General features: G+C 36.1%; 1 protein-coding gene across 1 annotated transcript in view; it reads left to right on the top strand.

The window, feature by feature from the left end:
* Positions 1-26,308, top strand: part of NEB (nebulin) — a 221,727-nt gene that overhangs the window by 91,558 nt on the left and 103,861 nt on the right. The window contains exons 81-106 of the mRNA XM_015814350.1: positions 75-179; positions 422-529; positions 2,846-3,157; positions 3,967-4,170; positions 5,035-5,139; positions 5,772-5,879; positions 7,169-7,480; positions 8,654-8,857; positions 10,099-10,203; positions 10,355-10,462; positions 11,511-11,822; positions 13,019-13,222; positions 14,789-14,893; positions 15,222-15,329; positions 15,627-15,938; positions 16,641-16,844; positions 16,983-17,087; positions 18,609-18,716; positions 19,277-19,588; positions 21,336-21,539; positions 21,658-21,762; positions 22,042-22,149; positions 22,708-23,019; positions 23,823-24,026; positions 24,146-24,250; positions 25,970-26,077. Coding sequence (XP_015669836.1) covers positions 75-179; positions 422-529; positions 2,846-3,157; positions 3,967-4,170; positions 5,035-5,139; positions 5,772-5,879; positions 7,169-7,480; positions 8,654-8,857; positions 10,099-10,203; positions 10,355-10,462; positions 11,511-11,822; positions 13,019-13,222; positions 14,789-14,893; positions 15,222-15,329; positions 15,627-15,938; positions 16,641-16,844; positions 16,983-17,087; positions 18,609-18,716; positions 19,277-19,588; positions 21,336-21,539; positions 21,658-21,762; positions 22,042-22,149; positions 22,708-23,019; positions 23,823-24,026; positions 24,146-24,250; positions 25,970-26,077 — 4,587 coding nt within the window. The remainder of the gene's footprint in view (positions 1-74; positions 180-421; positions 530-2,845; positions 3,158-3,966; positions 4,171-5,034; positions 5,140-5,771; positions 5,880-7,168; positions 7,481-8,653; positions 8,858-10,098; positions 10,204-10,354; positions 10,463-11,510; positions 11,823-13,018; positions 13,223-14,788; positions 14,894-15,221; positions 15,330-15,626; positions 15,939-16,640; positions 16,845-16,982; positions 17,088-18,608; positions 18,717-19,276; positions 19,589-21,335; positions 21,540-21,657; positions 21,763-22,041; positions 22,150-22,707; positions 23,020-23,822; positions 24,027-24,145; positions 24,251-25,969; positions 26,078-26,308) is intronic.

The raw sequence follows: 26,308 nt of genomic DNA, 5'->3' as shown, positions 1-26,308 counted from the left end.
AAGACATAGATAGCTAGAGGACTAAGAAACAGTTATCACTTTGTGCTAACGCTCTTTCTAATGCTTTTCTGCAGCGTCTGTATACTGAAGCTTGGGATACTGATAAACGGACAGTCCATGTCATGCCTGATACGCCGGAAATTGTCCTAGCAAAGTTCAACAAATTAAACTATAGCCAGGTGAGTATAAGGATGAGTAAGAACCATTGGAAGACTGGGCCTCCTTCAAGGACTTGCAAGCAATGGCAACATTTACTGCAGGGTCTTGGGTCCTAATTGGATTGTGTGGGGATTCCTGAGTTGCACCAGAACTTCCATCTAACATTTTTGTTAAGGTATAGGAGGTTTTCTTTATTTCCAAGTGTAGCAGAAGCCCCCCCCCCCCACTGCATAGCACTAAAACTAAACATTTTTTTTTACAGAAATTGTACCGACTGGCCATGGAGGAAGCAAAGAAAGATGGTTATGATCTGCGTCTTGATGCCATCCCAATTCAAGCTGCCAAGGCTTCAAGAGCTATTGCCAGTGATGTAAGTGGCCACTTGGCTTCATAAATATCAATGAATTTTAAAGTAAACTTTTTGAAAATTAGCAAACCACTTGGTGCAATTTAAGCTGCTGGTTGCTCTCTATAAAGCCGTACATGGCATGGGGCCTGGCTACTTGAGGAATCACCTAACTCCTATAGTATCTGTCCAATCAGGGTTGGTATACTCCAAGTTACATTGATTTAACAATTCCACTTATCAGGTTCCTGGAGGCCCTCTGGAATATGATTCCCCCGACATTTGAACAGCTCCAACCCTACTAGTATTTTGGAGCAGGGCTTTTCAACCTTTTCACCCATTGTACCACTTTTAGGATATGGCAACATCCGAGTACCACCAGTCGCCTAGCAAAGTGTCAAAAACTTGATGACCCCCCCCAAAGGAAAAAAGTGATAAAGTACAGGTAGTCCTCAACTTACAACAGTTTGCTTAGTGACTCTTCGAAGTTACAATGGCACTGAAAAAAGTGCCCCCCAAGCCACAGCTGAGCAAGACACCTGCCTGGCCACCTGGCGGCGCTCTTCCTCCTGTCTGAGGTTTTCATTGTTGTGAGCATTTCTGTTGAGGATTGGCAGTGGGTTTGGGGTGGGGGGATGTTTGGTTTTTATTCCCCTCATCTGCTGGGTGGTTGCATCAGGTTTTGGTCACTTCACATGACCCTGGGACACTGTGACCGTCATAAATATAAATCAGTTGCCAAGCATCTGAATGTAAATCACAAGACCCTGGAGAGGCTGCAACATTCCAGCTGATCGGTGCTTCTTCTGGGCTCAGCAGAAGTGCCAGGATCAGCGCCGAGCTCCAGCTGGAGCCTGGCACTGATCCTGACGCTTCTGCTGAGCCCTGACAGCCCTGCAGCTCCAGCCATCTCTCGCTCAGGCTTGTGCGGTGCTGCCACCGGTTCAGCTCATTCCCCTCCCCCGCTACCACTTTTCTAGGATGGTCGCGTACCACCTGCCAGGTGCCAATGTACCACAGGTGGTACCCGTACCACTGGCTGAAAAGCCCTGTTTTGGAGAACCTTAAAGACTTAGTTCTTCACCCAGGCTTTTGGAGAGGATGATGGATACTCTTTTCCTTTTGTTCTACCCTGGGTTTATTTTCTTTGCCATTTTTGTTCCTTTGTCTTGTGCTCGTCTTCTGTTTTTTGTGTATTGTTCCGAGTCGTTAAATTGTTTCAACAATTGAAAACCATCTAGAGTGGCTGGGAGTCAGGTGGCATATACATTTAATATGCTTATATTATTTATATTAGTATTATATTGTAAACTGTATTTTACCAAACCTAACATTACTGCAGGAAGTGCTTCCAACTTCACTGAAAAAAATTCTGTGAAGGAATTTATGCTGTGAATTACAAAAATAGAATGCAGTGTTGTGGTTCTCTCTTAACTGCACTGAGGAATTATGTCACTGATTTGACGTAATTACTATTTGAACTGTTTGGAGTCAAAGTTATAGAAAAGGCGTAAGATATTTGTAACAAAATATGCACATTTTATAAGTAAATTAATTTATGATAAAAATGCCTGAATAACTTGTTTGCTTTAATGGTCAGTTCTTTCTATAGTTGAACAGGGACAATCCTAACAATGAGATATGTAGACTGTATGTAATGTTTAAATATATGGGCAGCTGTAAAGTTAGACAATAAACTCAGAATAATTAATGTAGAGTAGGATCCAATATTCTATGCCAATAATTCTCCAGATCTTGGGCATTGGGTATTTCTCATTCATGAGAACATTGCTGCCAGGTGCATAATATAAAATACTTGTGATAGTGTAGAAATGTGGGTTCATACTGGTGCATATGAAGAAAGAAAATTATCTATTCTATTTGTAGGACTAAAATCTTGAGGTTCAGTATTAAACCTATGAATTCAGTGTACTATGGAAGGAACAGAACTTTATATATAGAATAGAGAGTTCAAAATCTAGAAAATATGTACAAAAGGCCTTAACAGGGACAAAAATGTACCTAGGAAAACCTGACAAAAGAACCAAATATAAAATCTTGATTATAGATGTGATCAAATAAATTCTTCTTAAAATCAAAACTGGAAATTAAAAAACCCTCCAAATACTAAAAAAATAACCATGTTAAATTAGTCCTTCAACTATGAACTAAACCTGGATGACAGATTCTATTTTCTAATGCAGTTTTGTTACAAGTCAATGAAAGAGATTCACAGAGCTATTTAAAATGATGATGGGTTGTCCTGTTTTAAAAGTACTTAACAATGTTGCAATCCAAGTGTTATTTAATCTGTGATTTAAATATATGTGTTTATTTCAGTACAAATACAAAGAAGGCTATCGCAAGCAACTGGGCCACCACATTGGAGCTCGTAGTGTAGAAGACGATCCTAAAATTATGCATTCTATAAATGTGGCCAAGATGCAGAGTGAGAGGGAATACAAGAAAGTGTTTGAGCAGCTGAAGACCAAGTACAGCACTCCTGTGGATATGCTGTCGATCTTGGGGGCCAGGAATTGCCAGAAACTGGTCAGCGATATTGATTACCGTAATTATTTACACCAGTGGACCTGTCTACCAGATCAAAATGATGTCATCCATGCTAGAAAAGCTTATGATCTGCAGAGTGATGTGAGTATAATTTCATTTTTGACCATACCAGTTGAGAGAGAGGAAACTATTTAAATTTTTACAATATGATGAGGCAACCAAGATGATCAATTAGAAAGGAAGCTTTATATTGATGTGGTTATTATTTGCAGAAACATGAGAAAAATATCTATATTTAGTTGTCATTTTTTCAAATAATAAGAAAAGTATTAATTTAAGGTTGGCAAAAGAGAATATTATTGGAAGAAGAGAAAATCAAGAAAAGCTATTATATGGACTATAGAATTATAAAATGAATTGTTATTGATCAATAAAACATATTTAAAAGAGAGAGAGAGAGAGGAAAGTATAATATTTTAAGCACATTTCTGCCACGCGCACATATAATAAAAATATTGATAGTAGTGGAATTTAATTGTTTAACCCAAACAGATGCATGAATAACCAGATCAGACTCTTCATCTAAGTTGCTCTGTTGCTTAATGGCCTTATCTCTTTCTGTAAGTGTATATTAGAGAAGTATACAAAACTCTTGAAAACCATGAAACTAATATTATTAGTGTCTTCTAAAGCTTTGTTTTTTTAAAAAAATCCAAATAGTATTTTTTTTCACATGCTGACATGTTTTATCTTTTATATCAAGCAGAGGCTGAGATTAGGAGTCACTTGAGCATGACTGAGACCTTGGATATTTTCATGGTTTTCAAGTTTTATTTTATTTTTTTACATTTCTCTCATCAACGTGAACATAATGTGTCATAAGTGTCATTAGATCCAATTGTTTTTCCAAAAATGCAAGATGACCTTTCTAATGAACTATTAATTCACAGAATTACTACAAAGCAGACCTCGAGTGGATGAAAGGCATTGGCTGGGTCCCTATTGGTTCACTGGATGTTGAGCATGCTAAGAAATCAGGAGAGATCCTGAGTGAAAAGACGTACCGCCAGCCTCCAGAGAGTTTCAAATTCACCAGTGTGACAGATTCTCTAGAAATGGAATTGGCCAGGCATAATGCTGAAACCATGAACAAGGTGAATATCAACTAATAAAGACGGGCTTTCTGAATAATATTTGAAAAAAGAACGCAATTTGTCAAACGTTCTTTTCAGACACAATGATTCCCATTTTCCATAGATTTAAACATTGTATTTTATAAGCGTCATAATTGAAATAATTGGGTGCTTTCAAATATGAAGAAGGTGAGCATTTTTTCTTTCAACTAATAAAGCAACCTTATCTTATTATAGTTATAGAAATATATTTGGTGATTTCAAATAAAATTCAAAAGGTCAGAATTAATCTAAAGCTTTTTTCAAGTCCCAGTGATTTCCATTTAATTTATTTATATTATTTTTATTAAATTTATATGCTGTCCATCTCATTATCCATACACATGTTTGAGATATCCTATAACTTTTTAAATGAAATAATGTGGGGCTTAAGATATTAATTGTTGCTGGATAAGTACTGACTGCCTTTCCATAAATTGATGCCTTCTGCATTGAATGGGAATTTCCATAATATTCAGCTGATACTTTTAGGAGTTTTATTTACAATTCTGATGAGTTGTAAGAAGCCAGGGATTTAGAATCTGGCATCCTTAAAGTGGGATTGACACTAACAAATCTAAAAGAAGGATAAAACTGAAGGAAAGCAAATGTCAAACTTCACACACAGTCCTGACTGAACAACATTTTGAATCTGGATTTTCCTCCGGAATATGAGTCCTAAACATTCACACATTACTCTTGTTCTGAGTAGTGTCTTTCCTGCTCAGCAGATTTTTAATTTGATCTCAGAAGATAGTCTCTATGCTGCAACAGCCAGATGATTGGAGAACTATTCATAAACAGCCATCACTTTGTGCTAACTCTCTTTCTGATTCTGTTCTGCAGAGGCTGTATACTGAAGCTTGGAATACTGATAAATGCACAATCCATGTCATGCCTGATACGCCAGAAATTGTCCTAGCAAAGTTCAACAAATTAAACTATAGCCAGGTGAGTATAGAAATAAGTAAAAGCCACTAGAAAAATTGAGTTTCCTTCGAGGATTTGCAAGCAATGGCAACATTTCCTACAGTGATCTCCTAATTGGGTTCTGTGGAGATTCAGTTCCTGGGTCGCACCAAAGAACTTCCATCTACAATTGAGAATTATATTTCTGATAAAAGTATAGGACAGTGGTGGCGAACCTATGGCACGGGTGCCAGAGGCGGCACTCAGAGCCCTCTCTGTGGGCACGTGCGCCGTCACCCCAGTCCTAGGCCTTCAGCTGGGTTTTATAAAACCTTTTCGCTTTAGGCCTCTGCCACCATGTACAAAAAAAAGAGGTTCAATCAATCAGTCAATTTCAACTTCTCACTGAAAAAAAAAGATCTTGCAAAGTTGGAATTGATTGATTGAACTTTTTAGTCCCACCCAGTCTGCTGTTACCACTGCAGCCACGCCCACCCAATGGGGCACACCCACCCAATGGAGCACACCCACCTGGCACCCGACGATGCATAAGTGGGTTTTGGGTTGCAGTTTGGGCACTCGGTCTCTAAAAGGTTCGCCATCACTGGTATAGGATGTTTTATTTATTTCTGTGTGCAGCACTGAAACTAGGCTTTTCTTTTCTTTTTTTACAGAAATTGTACCGACTGGCCATGGAGGAAGCAAAGAAAGATGGCTATGACCTGCGTCTTGATGCCATCCCAATTCAAGCTGCCAAGGCTTCAAGAGCTATTGCCAGTGATGTAAGTGGCTACTTGACTCCCTAAATAGCAATATTTTTTAAAAGAAATGTTTTAAAAAACAGCAAGTCACAAACTACTGCATATCGTAGTGAACATAAAAATTATTGCAGGAAATACTTCAAATCACTTCCCAGTGACTGAGAGTTTCTGGGAAGGAATTCATACTGTGAATTACAAAATCAAAACGAACAGTTGTGGTTCTTTCTTAGCAGCACTGAGGAATTGTGTCACTACTTGTAAGCTGCTTTGAGTCAAAATGACTGAAGCAGAATAAAATCACTTGTAATAAATAAATACATTCTATAAGTAAGCAAGTTTTGCAGAAATAATGCCAGAAAACCTCAGCTATTGTACAGGCAGCTGAGAATAGACTTGAGAAGAGAGATATGGGCAGCTATAAAGCTAGACAATAACTTTAGAGGAATTACTGTAGGATGTATTTTCAGATGCAGGGTGTATCTGGATTTCTCGTTTTGGTGGACATTTATGTATACATTTTAATCTGTTTGGAGGAGGAAAATTTAAATATTCTGCATGGTAGGACTAACACCTTGAATTATTTGAAATTGCTTAATTATTTAAACCTATGAATTCAGTGGACTATAGATAGAAGAAGACTTTGCATGCCAAATACAACTTTCAAATTTGATGAGGAAAATCATTAATAAAAAAAGACATAGCTAGCTTAACATGACAAAAAACCTAAATATATAACCTTGATAAATGTAATCTAATATATTGACTTCAAGAACAGAAGGGGGAATTTTTAAAAAAGAAATAACAAATAATAAAACATATAATCTTTAACTATGATCTAAAATTGGATGAGTGAATCCGTTTTTCCTAACAGTTTTCTTATAGGTTTATAGAAAAGATTTATTTTAATTAGTTTTAAAATGATGATCTAATTGAATTACTGAACCATTTTACCAATGGTTAGCTGATAAAAACACAGGTTAGAAAGTTGGAAATATGAGAATATGTGGATTATGTGAGCAAGATTTATAATGGTTAGTAAATACTTTGATTGTTGTATAACTAATGTTAATACGGGTAATACTATTTTTAACAATTTGATTGCTATTTCCTAGTATATGATTGTATTTTGATAAGATTATTATGATGATTATTATATTTTAATACTTGTATACCTAGACAACACACTGTTCAATGTAGAAATGGTATTTTTAAAATAATAATAATAAAACATTTTAAAAAAAGAATTACTGAACAAGCACAGAACAAATACTTTTCTGTGTTGGTAATGTAAATATTTGTGTATATTTCAGTACAAATACAAAGAAGGCTATCGCAAGCAACTTGGCCATCACATTGGAGCTCGTAGCGTAGAAGACGATCCTAAAATTATGCATTCTATAAATGTGGCCAAGATGCAAAGTGAGAGAGAATATAAGAAAGTCTTTGAGAAACTGAAGACCAAATATAACAGCCCTGTGGATATGCTGTCGATCTTGGGGGCCAAGAATTGCCAGAAACTGGTTAGCGATATTGATTATCGCAATTATTTGCACCAGTGGACCTGCCTACCAGATCAAAATGATGTCATCCAAGCTAGGAAAGCTTATGATCTGCAGAGTGATGTAAGTATGAGGTGGTAAACATGATTTTAATGTAAAATGGAGGCATCAGTATTCTACTGAGTTTGGTCAGTGATTCATTAAAAGGTCATGTGTGCAGGACAGAGTGGGAAAATATTTGAAGCTTTCCTTCTCTCCCAACAACTCTGTCTTAGCCTGCCCTTGCAGTTCCAAATGATTCCTCAAATATCTGAAATAGACTGATGTGGAATACAGGATGCTACATGTGGGAAGGACTTGTCCATGTGTCCTTTTTAGGAAGATCATTCTGTCAGCTGAAAGATATATTTAAATACTGAGGAAGTTTTCCTCTTGATATTACACACTGTAATGACTTGTGTATCACAGGTCACTCAACTCAGTTTGAATTTCAATTCATACTGTTTCAATTTAGAAGAGTACTTTCCCCCCCTGAAAATCAGAGGTAAAATAGGCTTTGCCAGTTTTTTCCTTTCCCATCTTATTAGCATGTTTAATTTCTTATTATTTCTCATTGGTAGTTCACAGATCTATCAATTTCATATTCTCATGGTTTCTTAACTTTCTTTTGTACTGTTATCATGTTCACTTCGGCGTTTTAAAAAATAAGCTTGCACTAAAATTTACATGTGGTTCTATGTAAAATGTTCTCCTAAGAGAATATTTTATGCCTAATAATAGTTTTTGCAAAGATTTTTTTTAAAACTTTGCACATTATATGCATTTTTCATAATATGACTTAGTACCGGGATAACTGTTTTATACAGTTCACTTATGAATTTTAAAGTATGACTAGGTTTTGGGTTTTATTTTGGATTGAAAATAAAAAATAAATAAATAAACATATTAAAGATGAGTTGGGATTCAGCTGCTTGACATTATTATTTGATTTTTTTATATTTATTCATTTGCTCTAAATGGATAGTTAATTGCAGCATTACACTTAATATAGTTTTGGCTGTCATCATTATTCCTTAAATATGCATATCATGATGCTTATTCATATTTTATAACACGTAAAGCTGCTGAAAATCAATTGAGTCATTTCTAGGTGAATTTCAGCATCATAGATCATTTCTCACCTGAAGTTTTTAAAATCAAATTCATAATTCAATTAGCTAGAAATGTTTCCCCCCCAAAAAAAATTGGTTATAATGCATGTTTGTTGACTTCTCTAAACACAATCTATTGTTTCAGGCTCTTTACAAGTCAGATCTAGAATGGTTGAAAGGCATTGGCTGGGTGCCTCTTGGTTCACTGAATGTTGAACATGTCAAGAAAGCTGGAGAAATCCTAAGTGAAAACAAATATCGGCAACCACCTAGTCAAATGAAATTTACCTGTATCACAGATGCTTGGGATGTAGAATTAGCAAAGCATAATGCTGAGATGATGAACAAGGTAGGTTTTCTGAACAAGAATAGCTTGTTTCTTCCATAACAGATGATAATTTGCTTAGGAAATGGAATGATCACATCCTAAATTTAGGATTTATTTAGCCTGCTCGGAGTCAAAATCCAAATAAAACCATCCTTCGCTGATGTCTTTCTAGTTTCTGCTTGAATACACGTAGGGAAGGAAAGCTGTCCACCATTGTTCATTAGTGGATCAATGAACTATTTTGCTAGTTAAGAAATTTGACTTCCAAACCAGTCAGATCGCAGCCAGTGGTGGGATTCAGCCGGTTTGCACCAGTTTGGCAGAACCGGTAGCTATTTTTTTGTTGCCCGGGCCCAGAACAGACTTCCAGAAACGGCATCTACACAGAGAACCGGTTGTTCACATATTTGAATCTCACCACGGATCACAGCTCTCATAATTTCCAGCCAGTGTGACTATTGATTGTGTTGAAAAACTAATATACAAAATATCGCAGCTAAGAGGAAAAAATAGCAGCATGGGCATAGGAATGTACAGACAAAGAAGGGATTACTTCACCATGACAAATGAGCTGAAATTATGGAATTGTACATGCAATAAACCACAAAATCCACTAATCTCTCAAAATGTCTGTGGTAGTTTTTGGCATATGAATCAAAGTATCTTAAGGAGTTTCTACCAAAGGCAAGTTTTGATGTGGATGCTGCTTTGATGTATTGAAATCTATCTGCATTTTTTTCTAAGTCTTGGAGCACATGTGCTTTGCCTCAGGCCCAAAGGGGATTTCTTTAGAAAATTGGAGAATTCAGATGTTCTTTGTTGACTTTCCTTAATAAACTTGACCTCTCAGGTCTTGAACGCAGGAGTCCTTTTAAATATATTCAGCCACAAAATCTGAGCTAGAAAAAATGTGTTAATAATGACTAACACTGAAGCAGTAGGCGTGAGCTTAAATGGACTCCAGAAGATGGTAGAGGACAGGAAGACCTGGAGGAACGTTGTCCATGGGGTCGCGATGGGTCGGACACAACTTCGCAACTAACAACAACAAATGTCTGTAAAATATAGTTTACCATATGGTACATATGACTTTGAAGCATAGTTGATTGAATTAGAAATTTCCCTCACTTAGTTTCATTACAAGTTTCAGATAACATTTTAATGAATATGATTTTTTCTAATTTTATAGCCTCATGTTCTGTTTCAATTCATATTTTCTGTAGGCAAAAAGCAAACTTTTCCCCCTCTTATTCCTTTCACAGAAACTATACACTGAAGCATGGGATGCTGATAAAATCAAAACCAATGTCATGCCGGATACCCCAGAAATTCTGCTCGCCAAGGCAAATTCTGCAAATATCAGCCATGTAAGTGCGTGTTAACATTGTTTGAATATTTAATAATTTGGGGGGGGGTTATGTTCACTTTACAAGAACTAATACGACTATATGAACAAATTGATTTTAAATTTTAGATGTGATTTTACAGTCAAGTATCTTTTTATCGCATCCTCTACAGAAACTTTATGTCCAAGGATGGGAAGATGCTAAGAAGAAAGGTTATGACCTGAGAACTGATGCTATCTCAATTAAAGCGGCAAAAGCTTCGAGGGATATTGCTAGTGATGTGAGTAGATGCTTTCCTGTCCAGGGACTTCCCTATTTTTTTTTTAAGAAGAAGCTACAGAAATAAAAAAAATATTAATGGAATAGACAGAGGACCTTTAGAAAAGTTCATTAGGTTGACTCAGAATGACATATAACAAGGTTATATGTCTAATGGCTATAAATGGCAAGAACTTAGGGAGATTAATTTAAAATACCATCTATTGATTTTTGGCATTAGGATGCATTATTTCTCCCAGCCCAAATAATACGGATAGCAGGGTTTCTTAGTTCAATGCTTTAAATGCTCATCTAGGATTCCTTTCTGGTAAATCAGCGGTTCTCAACCTATAGGTCGCGACCCCATTTGGAGTCGATCGACCATTTCACGGGGGTCGCCAAGCAAGGCTGTCCGCCATTTTTTTCCCTTTTCTGGCGGGTGCCTTACCTCCCTTGAGCTGGGCCAGCTGGTGGTCGACCTGCCGCTTGCCAGCTACGCCTCGGCCGGCGCAGGGGCGGAACCACGCATGCGCGGCACTCCCGGGCAGGGAAAGTCCTCGACTTACGACCGGTTGGGTAGTCCTCGACTTACGACCGGTTTAGTCCTCGACTTACAACCAGTTTAGTCCTCGACTTACGACCGGTTTAGTCCTCGACTTACGACCGGTTGGGGTCGTGGCATTAAAAAGGTTGAGAACCACTGTGGTAAATAAAAAGATGTCTGGAAGATGAAAAAAATCTACTTTCCTATTTGATTTTGTCATTTTGTGTGTCAGGCAAAGTACTGACACACAAAAACTGTGTAGAAAACTGTTGTAGAAAAGTGGATATTAAGAACCCTTCTGATACCTTGGTACAAAGGGATTTTTATTATATTTTACAATGATATCCAAATATCACAAAAATATTAGTCAACAGTTGACAACAGTTGAAACAATATGATGTTTTGAAGAAATCTGAATCCAAATTGGCCTCCTTCTCTTGATTTCTATGACTTTAGTAGCTCAATCATTGTTAGTGTTCCTAGTAGCATTTATATTCATTCCAACATGTATTCTTCTCTGTTACAGTACAAATACAAAGAAGCACATGAAAAGCAAAAAGGGCATTATGTTGGGGTTCAAAGATTTGAAGATGATCCTAAGTTGGTGTGGTTTGCCCATGCAGGCCAGATTCGGAGTGATCTGGAGTACAAGAAGAACTTTGAACAATGTAAAGCAAAGATTCATTGTCCTGTTGACATGCTATCAATCTTAGATGCTAAGAATTGTCAGAAGTTGGTTAGTGATGTGGACTATCGCAAACACTTGCATGAATGGATTTGCCTGCCAGACCAGAATGATGTCATTCAAGCAAAGAAAGCGTATGACCTCCAGAGTGATGTACGTACACTTCAAATGTAAAATGCATATATCTGAGTGGTATTATTGTTTAGTGAAAGAACATGTGACAGGCATGCAAAAAGTCCCCAAATTAATCCCTTCCTGAGAATGGAGCAGCTGCAAAGTGGATAATAGTACAACTTCCAGCAAGATGGAGAAATGTCTCACAGCAAATCTCTGAATGCAATTTATCCCCTGACTCTGGAAGAAGCTTTATTAAACCCATTGTTCTGTTATTTGCAAATCTATGAATTTGTTTGGAAGTAAGCCGTGTGTGTGTGTGTGTGTGTGTGTGTGTGTGAGGGTGGGCACTCACACTTGTGTGCCTTTAAGTCAATTTTTGACTTCGGATGACTGTCTGGATTAGGTCCTACAGTTTTCTTGGTAAGTTTCTTTGGCAATGATTTGCCCTTGTCCCCTTCCTAAGAATTGGCCCAAGATCACCCAGTTGGCTTTGTGCCCAAGTACAAGAACTAGAACTGATGGTTTCCTGATTTCTAGCCTGATGCCTTAACTACCAACCAAAGTGGCTCTCTTGGTTTTCTTTTAAGTCCATTTAAAAAAAATTAAAATTATGTAATACTTTTGCATTGCTGGAATAATATATGTCACCTGTGGCATTGTAAAAGAATCTGCTTCCAAGTGTTTCAGTAGCATACAGTAGATAGTCCATAGTCGATGAGATTCAGGCAGCATATATGGTTGCATAGTCAGCCAGAGATTTATATTGGATTTCATATTTTTGTCCACCTATCAAATCCTTTCCAGGGACTTGAGATAGGGAAATGTTTTAATATGGTTGGTCACACGATCAGCCAGATATTTAGACTGAATTTGTCATTTTTATACACCTACCAAGTCCTTCCCAAGGACCTCAAATAGATAGATGCTGCTGTTTGATGATGCTAAAGTTATTGTCGCAGGATGTAGGTGGTTTCAAGTAATCCCGCCTTTTGTAATTGACCGATACCGTAACAATTTTGTCAACGTTTATTTTTTTATTATGGGAGTTGCCTTTTATTTCAACAGGAATGATCTCTGATGAAATAAGTATGAATATCTTTACTGGAAAAGAAGTTGGGAAGATTGATGAAGGCATTCATTACCCTGATGAACTTACATTACTTGGACTAGCCCAGAACTTATGTTCTGCCAAGGAAATGCTTGATTTTTCTTTTTCTTTTTTCTTTTTATAGAATTTGTATAAGTCAGACTTGGAATGGCTGCGTGGAATTGGCTGGATACCAGAAGGCTCTGTGGACGTCCGACGAGTGAAGAATGCCCAGGATCTGCTGAATGAAAGAATGTACCGGCAGCGGCCAGATTCTCTGAAATTCACAGCTATTGTTGATTCCCCGGAAGTTGTCCTGGCTAAGGCCAATGCTTTGATGCAGAGTGGGGTGAGCATTATTTGTCATGCACCAGTTACTTGGGGGCCACATGTCTCTATTTAAAATCAACATTCAATAACACTGAAGTGAGATACATTTCTATTATGTCAGTGAGCACCCGAAAAAAGAGCAAATGCTGCAGTTTTGTTGATTGCTACTTTGCTAGATTGACGTAGAAGGATAAGCGTCCACCATGAAAAATATTGTCATTGAAAACAGAAAAAGCTTAACTTTGGGGGAAAAAATCCAAGCACTACCAGCTTGCACCAGCTTTAGTTGTAACTGTAGATCCGTTTAAACATTAAATGGAAAATATTTTTAGAAAGATTGCAAAGGAAGGGGAACCTTACATATTTTGTTTTAGAAGACAGTTTTTTGGAGTTTTGTTTGTTTTTATAAAAGTATAAGACATATTTTTCATGCATTTTTATTTCGGTGTGGTAGAAAAATGTGTGTGAAAAAGCAAACGTGAAGGATTTTTTAAATTAAAATCACTGTTCCAATGTTCTATATACCCACAACCCATCTTCCATATTGCCCATAGAAATATTGACTACTTCTTTAGAACTTCTTACACTGAAGAAACTGGGTCATTGTTAATCTAAATGAAGGCTTAATTCTTAGACAATAGGAACAGGACCAAAGATGCATATAGTAGTAGTGCTTCAGTTATAACCATAATGGGACCTGCCCATTACAATTTGTAAATTGTGGTGGTCATAAAGATCACGTGGGCAGTCCTTTCTGTGGCAGTTGTTGAGTGACTGCTGCAGTCGTTAACCAAACCAGTGGTTCTCTATGGGATTGGTTTTGCCAAAAAAATGGAAGCAAACGCCAGTTTGACATCACAAAATGCAATCACGTGACTACAGGACACTGCAAATGACCCTGAATGTGGCCTGCCAAGTGCCCGAGTTTCTGATGGTGGACAACCATCAGAACCTCGAATCCAAGTCATAATTAACTCTTAGGCAGATCTGCCAGATCTTTGTAAGGTCCCTAAGTGACTAGTTGTAAATCAAGCACTACTTGCATGGGGTCTTTCCCACAGTTTAAATTAATGGACTTACAAGGGATTTATCTTTTGCTTCAGATTTGGATATTTTAAGTCTACCTAAATTCCATTCAGTCACTGGTAGTTTTAGCAGGCTTTCTTGATCAGGACTTGGCATTAAGTATATCACACAGCTAAGCTTGTGGTATATTTATTGTTTTCTTGGCCAGAACTCTGCAGATATTTCATAGATATTGTTTAGCTATATAGGAAAATTTATTGCAGGTAAGATGAAGCCAGATTGGTTGCTCACTGTCAGTGTAGCATTGTCAAAGTCTTTTACAGCTCTGGTGATTTGGACCCATTGCTTTCAGTTCTACCTTCCCATGAATTATCAGTTCTTTTGCAGAGCTTATTCTGTTCTTGAAGCCAAAAAGTTGAGTGTAACCCTAATTCTAAAACGATTAAAACGTCAATATGTCCAACTTCAAATGAGGATATTTTTGTCAATGAAATATATCCTACCAATAATATGATATGTTCTCATTATAAATATGATAAATATGTTTTTCTCCCTTCAGGCTTTATATCGTGAAGTTTGGGATAAAGAAAAAACACAGTACACCCTTCCAATTGACATTCCTGAGATCATTCTGTCCAAAGCAAATTCTGTGAACTACAGTAAAGTAAGAAATTAAAGAATTAAATGTGAATTTGTTTCCATGGTCTCTCCTTATGCTTCTTCCTCTTCCGAGGATAAATCTCCTTTGACAGTTTATGACACTCTCCAAATTTACAATTATATAAGCACAAATTTGATAATGTGAGAGTACCTTTGAGAGCAAGAGAAACATGAAAAGCATTTCCCTATCAGGACAATCCCATAAATTTACCATTGTTTGCTGCCCAAAGATCTTAATATACTATGATATGATATAACATATAAACCAATATTACATATTTTTTTTATAAATATGACATGCCTTGAAATGCATTATTTATTTTCCTTCACAGAAACATTATCAACTTGGATTAGAGGAGATGAAGAAGAGAGGCTATGACTTAAGATTGGATGCCATTGAAATCCGGCAAGCCAAGGCTTCTAGGAATATTGCTAGTGAGGTATGGTCTGCTCTTCTTTGGCATTTCCACAGTTATTTCATCTTCTGTAAAATAAATAGTTAATATTTTGTCCATATTTTTTATAAGTATGTCCAAAAGGATCATATAGAATCCTGGCAATAAAACCATAGCTGTCAGTTTCATTGCTTACAGTTTATTCATCAGGTATTGGCTGTTGGCAGACCTTAACTATATAAAAAGAGGCCACAATGCAGTGTACACAGTGTTGAAATGTAATTTTAATAATTGATTATGTGTAGTTTATAAATTGATGTTTTGTTTATGTTTCATCATTAGTACAAGTACAAAGAAGGTTACCGTAAGCAAGTGGGACACCACGTTGGATTCCGGAACATCTATGATGATCCCAAGCTAGTGCTGGCAATTCGTGTAGCCAAATTGCAGAGTGAGAGGGAGTACAAGAAACATTTTGAGAAGTTTAAAACCAAGTTTAATAGCCCAGTGGACATGTTGTCCATCTTGTTGGCCAAGAAATGTCAGAAACTGGTTAGTGACATTGATTATCGCCGCAACCTCCATGAATGGATATGTCTGCCTGATCAAAATGATGTCATCCAAGCCAAGAAAGCCTATGAGTTGCAGAGTGATGTGAGTAGAAAGTTACTACATCTTACATTATAGTTTTTGCCTCTTAGCTTATTTAGTCTCATACTGCATTTGTTGAATTATTATTGTTGCATCTACAATAACTCAAGCCCTGCATCGTTCTTGGCAATGTGCAGCGATTATCATCATAAAAGAAAAAAAAATCATATCCCATTTGTGATTGAATGTTAAATAGAACAGAACGGCTATCCATAAACAGAGAATCATTTGCACAGAATTATATTTTTTTCTTTATTTCTGTCTATTGACCATTTGTTTTAAATTTAACCATATTTTGGTATAAAAAATAGGTAAAGCTGTGACGTATCTGTGCTGCTCTGCATTGAATAGGGTTATCATAAGCAGTTACTTTACAAAATGTACAGTTTTCTGTAACTGACCCTAGTAAAAACTATGCAGCTTAGAAAGAGGAATTAATTTTTCAAATATCCTCACAAGCTAGTATGAGGAAACTTTTTATGCCTTTTAGGTTTTATTATTGTTTGTAAGCCACCCATGGACAACTGTATAAACCTTTGATAAATAAAAACTAAATAAATACATATATGGCACCACATTTATGCCAACTGAATGGTACTGTGTTAAGATAAGAGTAATTATACATTAATTTTGAGTAGAGTAGCCTCAGTGCTGTTTTTGGCAAGCGGAAGAATTATCTTAATAGCTTGATGGGTTTCTTTGTAGAATCTTTACAAGTCAGATCTGGAATGGCTCCGTGGGATTGGATGGATGCCAGAAGGCTCTGTGGATGTAGTCAGAGTGAAAAAGGCTCAAGATCTTGTGAATGACAGGTTGTACAAACAACGCCCAGATGCACTGAAATTTACCAGTATTCCTGACCCACCTCCAGTCATCTTGGCTAAGATCAATGCTCAGCAGATCAGTGAGGTAAACTGAATGTAGTCACTGCCTCTGTGTAATGTGTGAAAGGATAAGGGGATGTGGCTGAGATACAGTGACCTTTGAAAAATTAAAGGGAATTTCACACAGCGATTGAAAATTGTTTTTTCTTCTTCCCTTTCTTAGCGCCTGTATCGTGAAACATGGGATAATGAGAAGGCACAGATTAATATTCCTCTAGATACCCCTGAAATACTGCTGTCCAAGATGAATGCTGTGAATGTTAGCCATGTAAGATAATTAACTAACTGTAGAAATTGTGTTAAGAATGTCAATATTCCTTTATTACATTGTCCTAAATATATTGTCCTACTGTTAATTGCTCTTAAAAACATAAAGGTCTTTGAGTTATAACTTGCATGTCTATTCTATATTTATATTTTAAGAACAACAATTAACCTTAGGAACCAAAGAAGCATATATGGAATTTGAAAATTGTCCTATTAATTTATTTGAACAATCATGTAGTATGGTTTAAAAAAAATAGTTTTAAATAAAATGCAAAGCAGTCATGTAGTGTGATGATTTAAAAAATAGTTTTAAATAAAATACAAATTGCTGCAACACCAGCAGAATACTTGCATATATACATGCACATACTCAAACACATATAGAGTAATTATAGGAGAAAAGAACATCGTAGGAATAAAATATAGCAAAAAAGGAAATAAAATTATTGAAGAAAAAGAGATCCATATTCTAAGTTTTCATAGAGAGGATTAGAGAGAAACCACAGAAAGGATTCATGCCAAGTATTTATAGCAGCTAAGGTTAAATTGAATCTATTACTTTTGGATCTCTTTGAATATTCCTTGAAGTACATTAATCTTATCTATTGGGAATCAAGAAAGAAAGAAGGAAAATTATTGTCTTATTTGTTGAAACAACAAAAACAATGACATTTTATATCTATAATTCAGGACACTGATGGTCAATTACAAAATGAAGTAGAATCAATGAATTATTAGTTTTATTATTTTTACACTGAGTTTATATGATTTGGGAAAATCTGTAATTGAATAGTAAATTATTATTATTTTTTGAAGTATAATTGAAATGGGAGAAATCTCTTAGGAAGGTAAAAATAAATTGGCACAACCATTGGTATAATAAGTTACAGGAAATATTTGATCTATAAATAGAGGAAAGATTCCTTGATCTGATTTTAAGCTAAATAGTACAGGACTTTTATGAACTTATTGGCACCTCTACTGGTAGAGGTATATAACCAACCATTTAATATAGGCAGAAATACCTATATATATATTTCCTAAATCTTTTATGAGGCTTATATTTCAATCAAATTAAAACCTGAGAAAAATAGTACTAAATGTGCACGTTATACGACAATATCTCTATTTAATGTACATGATAAAGTATTAACTGCAATACTTGCCAAGAGGTTATAGAATGTAATAATATGGATCTTACTCCACCCATATCAGTGTGGATTTTTAAAAAATAGATAAGCATTTGAAAATATTTGTTTGGCAATGGCTGTTTTGGATACCACAACATGCTACATTGAAATTAGTTGTTTTAACTTTGCTGGATACTGAAAAAGTTTTTGATGTGTTTCAGACCAAATTTATTAATTGTGTTCTAAGAAGGCAAGGATTTCTGCCATCTTTTGTCCACTGGCTTAATTCTGATTAGATATGTATAGGATTTTGAGCAATATCTGTAGTCTGCTGTAATTCATTCAGTACTTTTTTGACTGTACTGAAAGTTGTGCATATATTTTAATTGCAGAAACATTATACTGGAGCCTGGGATGAAGCCAAGGCAAAAGGTTATGACTTTAAAGTGGATGCTCTTTCATTCAAGCATGCAAAATCTTCCAGAGAAATTGCCAGTGAGGTAGGAGTTCTGTTATTTAAATGTTGTTTCTAAAATTACCGTTTCGTTTCATATCAAACAGATGGCAGATAAAACATGTATAGATTCAGTTGCTATTGTTCGAGGATATTATATTTTTGCACAATATCCTCCATTTTTTTTACATTTACATATTTCGAAATTTGAGATTTTAATATCAGCTTAAATTCAAGCACTTTAATGCATATCTTATCCTAAACTGCCAAAGAGATAACAGGTGAGATCTTTAAGTAAAAGGGAATATTTATGCCCTACTGTTTTGAATTCAATAAATATTATTTTCTCCTGCCATTTTAAAAAGGGAAAATCACTGTTTTAATATACTGTTTTACAATGAGTTATAATATATGGTTGATGCTGAACTCACAAAACAACATTCCTAAATTTTGATGTGATCAAATACTACTGCATGGTTACTTTTTAATGATGAAATCCACCTGTTCCTTCATTTAAAGTCCCTGAGTCATTAAGATACCAATTTTCACACTGTCTGGCATCATCCTAATAATTTCAATGGTTCTTTGCTTTGCTTTTCTCTTCAGTATAAATACAAACAAACTTATGAGAAACAGAAAGGTCATTACATTGGAACCCCGTCAGTCAAGGAGGATCCTAAGCTTTCATGGGCTGCTCGAGTAATGAAGATGCAAAATGACCGTCTCTATAAACAAGCATACCACAGTTCAAAAGCCAAGATCACCATTCCCTATGAAATGGTGGCTATCCAGGCAGCCAAGCAAGGGCAGGCTATAGCCAGCGACGTTGATTACCATCGTTATCTGCACGAGTGGTCTTGTCTGCCAGATCAGAACGATGTGATCCAAGCAAAGAAAGCGTATGAACTTCAGAGCGATGTAAGTACACCAGTGGTTTACAAGATATATGTAGATGTATCATGGTCAGGCACAGAACAAAAGAGACTTTGAAGTGTGTAGCTATAGAACAGATATATTTTATACTTCTGGCAGGAATAGCCAACACCCTAGATGATAGGTTCAAGATCCAGAAGGATCTCAACAGACTTGAATACTGGGCCCTAAGTTACAAAATTAAGTTCCATGCTGAAAAATGTAAGGTTTTACACTTAGGCAAAGTGAACAGGTATAGAATTGGCTCAATAGTAGTAACAGTGAGGACGAGCTTGGAGTCCCATTGGACAATCACTTAAATATGAGCAGGCAGTGTGCTGCAGCCACCAAAAAAGTCAACACAGTGCTAGGCTGCATTAACAGAGGGATAGAATCAAGATCACACGAAGTATTAGTACTGCTTTATAATGCCTTGATAGGACCACATTTGGAATATTATATCCAGTTTTTATTGCCATGTTATAAAAAAAAGATGTTGAGACTCTAAAAAGAGTGCAGAAAAGAGCAACATATGATTGATGATTAGGGGACTGGAGGTTAAAATCAGATGAAGAACAGTTGCAGAATTTGGATACATCTAGTCTAATAAGTACCTATACCTGGGGTAACATGAAAGCAGTCTTCCAATATTTGAGGGACACAAAGAAGATGGGTAAACCTATTCTCCAAAGCAGCTGAAGGCAAAACAAGAAGCAATGGATGGAAACTAATCAAGAAGAGAAGCAATCTAGAACAAAGAAGAAATTTCCTGACAGTAAAAGCAATTAATCAATGGAACGGCTTGCCTTCAGAAGTTGTGGCTGCTAGAGGTTTTTAAGAAGTTGTTGGACAGCAATTTGTCTGAAATGGTATAGGGTCTTCTGTTTGAGAAGGGGGTTGGACTAGAAGACCTCAAAGATCCCTTCCAATTCTGTTATTCTGTTAAGAACACATAGCTGCATTATGCCAGGCATAGAACAAGAGACCTTAAAGTATATAGCTATAGAACAGATTTATTACACTTCAGTTTCCATTATTCCTGCCAACTGGAAGTTAGGATTCTCCATAGCTGAAGAATACAAGTATTAGAAGGTGCCTTAAAAATTATTTTACTTCTACTTTTATTTCTTTGATAACAGCTACCAAAAAGTCCCAACAGACATTGTTTCTTCACTGAGGTTTTCATTTAATGAAACTAATTTGGGCAGGCCTTACTAGAACACCATGCTGTGACGGTGGAAATATTTTTAAATGTTTATTACAGAGATAGGAATTTTAGATGTGCTTTGGCTTCCCAAAGTACACAAACATATCAGAAGCTTTTGAACAAACAATTGAGCAGAGTCTACTATCCTTTTTAAACTTGCTCGAGTAAGTTGCATTAAATCATCTATTTTGATTTAGAGTGTTGAAGGAGTGTACTTCAATAGAGTCAGAAAGAGTTGTACAAATTGATTGGCATACATTCCAAGCCTTAATAACTTTTCTGCCTACTTAATCAAGATGATTAACAGATTTGAATTTTCTGATATCTTTATTCCCTTATTTAGTTTGATTGTCTTTCGTTTTTGTTGTTTCATAAATTAAACTATTTAAAATTAATTGAACAACATTAGTCAGGACATTCTGACATCCTTTATACCATCTACCATATAACCTATCTATTTATCAACCTATCTATTTATTTAAGAATATTTGTTAAAAGTATGAACTTAATCATTTTATTCTTCTTTTGTGATCCATTGTCTCATAGAATTTGTATAAATCTGATTTGGAATGGCTCCGTGGGATAGGATGGATGCCGGAAGGCTCCGTGGATGTGGTCAGAGTGAAAAGGGCTCAAGATCTGGTAAATGAGAGATTGTACAAACTACGCCCAGATGCACTGAAATTTACCAGTATACCTGACCCGCCCCCGGTTGTCCTGGCCAAGGTCAATGCACAACAGATCAGTGAGGTAAATTGAAATGTAGTCATTACTTCTGTGTAATGTGGCTGAGATACAGAGGCCTTTGAAAATTCAAAGGATTTTCACACAGCAATTAAAAATTGTCTTTCCTTTCTCCCTTTCTTAGCACCTGTATCGTGAAGCGTGGGATAATGAAAAGGCCCAGATTAATATTCCTCTTGATACCCCATCAATACTGCTGTCCAAGATGAATGCTGTGAATGTTAGCCATGTAAGATAAATTTATTTGTTTATAATCAAATTTAAACAGCTGGTCATCTATCAGATGAAACTCTGAGCAATCAAAAGAAAATATAGATATTAACAATGAAACAAGAATGTCAACACATAGGTTGAGGCTTTCTCATTAAAAATGCCAAACACTACAACATCCCTCCATAGTGAGAGATTTATTTCTGAGTAAATGTGGATAGGACTTCATGTTTAAGAAGAAATATCTATAGTTTATTTTCTTCCAGCCTTGAAAATTGTGTATATCGTTTAATTGCAGAAACATTATACTGGAGCCTGGGATGAAGCCAAAGCAAAAGGCTATGACTTTAAAGTTGACGCTCTTTCATTCAAGCATGCGAAATCTTCCAGAGAAATTGCCAGTGAGGTATGAGGACTATTGTTTAAGTATAGCTGCTGATACCACCGTTTTTTTTCTAATCACCCATTTACCAAAGTGTGCAACTTTATTTAAACTTAAACTTCTATGTAAACTTCATATCATACAAGGCACCCCACAGCAGAGTTTTGATGTTTTTGTAGACATACTGTATTTTTAAAATCAAAATAATTTTTTACTTGGAACTGCTAGTCAGATAATTGTGAAAAATTTAATTTGTATAATGTTTGATTTGAAAGGGAATCTAGTATTCAAAAAGCATTCTCCATTTACTAAATACATAATTTTAAACTATCATTTTAAAGGGGAATAAATTAAATATTTTTTTATAATGGTTTATTACCCAATATAATATCATGTTAATGCCTAACCTACAAAACAACATTCCTAAAGACACATGCATTCAAAATCTAATCAGTGGTACCCTCTTAATAATGAAATCTACCTTTCCTTTATTCAAGGTCCCCCAGTTGTTAAAATACCAATTTTCACACACTGCATTATCCTAATTATTTCAATGGTTCTTTGCTTTGCTTTCCTCTTCAGTATAAATACAAACAAACTTATGAGAGACAGAAAGGTCATTATATTGGAACCCCATCAGTCAAGGAAGATCCTAAACTTTCATGGGCTGCTCGAGTAATGAAGATGCAAAATGACCGTCTCTATAAACAAGCATACCACAATTCAAAAGCCAAGATCACCATTCCCTATGAAATGGTGGCTATCCAGGCAGCCAAGCAAGGGCAGGCTATAGCCAGCGACGTGGATTACCATCGTTATCTGCACGAGTGGTCTTGTCTGCCAGATCAGAATGATGTGATCCAAGCAAAGAAAGCGTATGAACTTCAGAGCGATGTAAGTACACCAGTGGTTTACAAGATATATGTACATGCATCATGGGCAGACATAGAACAAAAGAGAGCTTGAAGTGTGTAGCTGTAGAACAGATACTTTGCACTTCAGCTTCCATTATCCAGACCCACATAAGTTTCTCCCTGCCACGCAAATCCCAATATCTGAAAAATGTAAGTTTTAGAAGGTGCCCTTGAAAATTATCTTAATTCTATTTTTATTTCCTTGATTGCCTATATCTGAAGGACACCGGAGACATTGTTCCTTCACTGAAGTCTTCATTGAATGTAGCTAACCTTTGCACGATATATTAGAATACCATGCTGTGATGATGGATATATTTTTAAATGTTGACCACAGAGATAACAATTTTAAATGGGCTTTGGCTTCCCAAAGTGTAGATAACTCTAAATAGCCTTTGAACAACCAATCGGCACCTTCTAATAGCCTTTTCAAATTTGCTGGCATAAATTGAACTAAATAAATTTATTTTGAATTTAGGGCATTATATGCATGTACTTAAAATGATTCAGAAAGAGTTGTTTAGAATATTTGGTGTACATGCCAGGCCTTAAAAGTTTTTCTGCCTACTTAATCAGAATAATTAACACATTTGAATTTTTGGTATTTTTGTTCTCTTATCTAGTTTGATTGTTTTGTTTCATAAGGAGGATTAATCCATTTAAAAATAATTGAACCATATTAGTCAGGACTTTTTGATATCCTATTAATTCTAGAAAATTAAATAGTTGCTAAAATATGAACTTAATCATTTTATTCTTCTTTTGTGATCCATTGTCTGATAGAATTTGTATAAATCTGATCTGGAATGGCTCCGTGGGATAGGATGGATGCCGGAAGGCTCCGTGGATGTGGTCAGAGTGAAAAGGGCTCAAGATCTCGTAAATGAGAGGTTGTACAAACTACGCCCAGATGCACTGAAATTTACCAGTATACCTGACCCGCCCCCGGTTGTCCTGGCCAAGGTCAATGCACAACAGATCAGTGAGGTAAATTGAAATGTAGTCACTACCTCTGTGTAACGTGGCTGAAATACAGTGGCCTTTAAAAAATTAGAAGGATTTTCACAAAGCAATTGAAAACTGTCTTTCTTTTCTCCCTTTCTTAGAACCTGTATCGTGAGGCATGGGATAAAGAGAAGGCCCAGATTAATATTCCTCTCGATACCCCTGAAATACTGCTCTCCAAGATGAATGCTGTGAATGCTAGCCATGTAAGATAATTTTATTTGTTAGTTTATAATCAAATTTAGACAGCTAATCATCTATCAGATGAAACTCTGGGCAACCAAAATACAATGTAGATATTAACAATAAAACAAGAATGGCAAAACATAGGTTGAGGCTCTCTCATTAAAAATGAAAAATGCCTACAACATGCATCCATACCAGGTGTCCCATAGTAACCTCCTCACCCCAATGCCTGGGGGAAGAGCCAAGTCTCTGTGGCCTTCTGAAAGGTAAGTAAGGTTGGAGTTGAATGTATCTTTGGAAGAAGCTGTTCATGACAGGGAAGTCTTGCTTCCTGGGTTCTTCCTAGGCCCTATCATATATTGCCTCACCAAAGGGCCCAGATCTGGTAGGATAGGTAGAAACCACCAGAAAGAGTACACAAGTAACCTTGTCCTTAGCAAAATAAGGAGTTAATGGCAACAATAGTTGGAATTGCTTCCAGAAGCCTTCTGGCAACCAGTGCAGTTAACGTAGCTGTGGTGTTATATAAGTGTACTTATGCGAGTCTCCCAACGCTGTATGTGCCACCATATCCAGGAGCAGTTGAACCTTCAGATTTCTTTTCAAAAGCAGAGCACATTTCTCTACTGGGAGATGAGTAAGTCATGAATGTCCAGTCTAAAAATGGGTGGAACTGGCACACAAGATATACTTGTGCAAAGGCCCTCCGGGCCATAGCAGCCACCTGCTCTTTGAGCAGAATTGGTGTATCCTGAAGGATGCCAACATTGTGCATCTACTCTGTCTTGGGGACTATTCTCCCATTTAGATTTAACAATGGAAAATTACGAGATATGGGTGGCCATAAAATCTATAACTACTCGGGTGGGTTGTGATTTAGTCAAGCCAGTTCTTCCCCTTCCAATTTGCAAATCACCAGGCACTGCATCATTGCATGGCACATGACTGAGATCTACAATTGAGTGTCTTCATCCCATTGATAAAACTTCAACTTATGCCAATGGGTAAAATCATCCAACTTCTGATGTAGAAGTTAATTAGAAGTGTGGAAAAAACAGAACACTGTGCAACCCAAAGAGCAGAGGTTTTGGGCTAGACTCCCCCCCCCCCAAAATCAGCCATGGAAAAATGTGACCCACTAAAGAACAGCATCTTTCTTCTCCCAACCTTGTCTGTCAACCTGGAAGGATATCATGATCAATAGCTTCTGAAGACATTGAGAGGATTTTGAGATGGCACAAGGGAGATGTTTTTGTTTTTAACTTTGGGTGAGAGGTCTATTAAAAAGAACCACAAACTTACAAGATGTTCTTAGTGTACCAAAAACCATTGTGTTTTGGAACAGAGTTTTGTTATTTTAAGTGTTACGTTTCCCCTTCTTGCATAGTTATATTATTGTAAATTCATAATAAATTCCATTTTGGTCTATTAATATCAATTCATAGTATAGATATTAAACAAGTAAAATTTGTTATAAGTTATTTAACATGTGTGCATCCATAAATATGCATGCAAATGTATACTGAATTTATGCATGCCGTCCTATTATTTATTTTGAAAATTCAATTTTTTCATATATTGCACTGCATTTGTCTACAGATGTCTTCTGAAGAACAGTCAATTAAACATAATGAGATTTATTTCTGAGTAAATGTGCATAGGACTTCATGTTTAATTGAGGAATGTTTGTAGTATATTTTCTTGCAGCAATGAAAATTATGCATATATTTTAATTGCAGAAACATTATACTGGAGCCTGGGATGAGGCCAAAGCAAAAGGCTATGACTTTAAAGTTGACGCTCTTTCATTCAAGCATGCAAAATCTTCCAGAGAAATTGCTAGTGAGGTATGAAGCCTATTGTTTAAATATACCACTGAATCTTTTCACATTAGCCATCTGGTAATAATGTGGAATTTTATTTAAACTTTATATTGATTCAACCACATACAAGGTATCCTACTGTTTTGATGTTTTTTACACCATTATTTTTCTTATCGCTTGCTGTAGAAATATTTTAAAACAAATGAAAACAATTTTTACTTGGAACTACCAGTGAGATAACTATGAAATGTTTAA

This window comes from Protobothrops mucrosquamatus, unplaced genomic scaffold (assembly GCF_001527695.2).
Source record: "Protobothrops mucrosquamatus isolate PMUCROS unplaced genomic scaffold, P.Mucros_1.0 scaffold_87, whole genome shotgun sequence".
Lineage (NCBI taxonomy): Eukaryota > Metazoa > Chordata > Lepidosauria > Squamata > Viperidae > Protobothrops > Protobothrops mucrosquamatus.
Note: the sequence above shows the minus strand (reverse complement) of the source record. Positions and strands in the feature narration are given on the sequence as shown.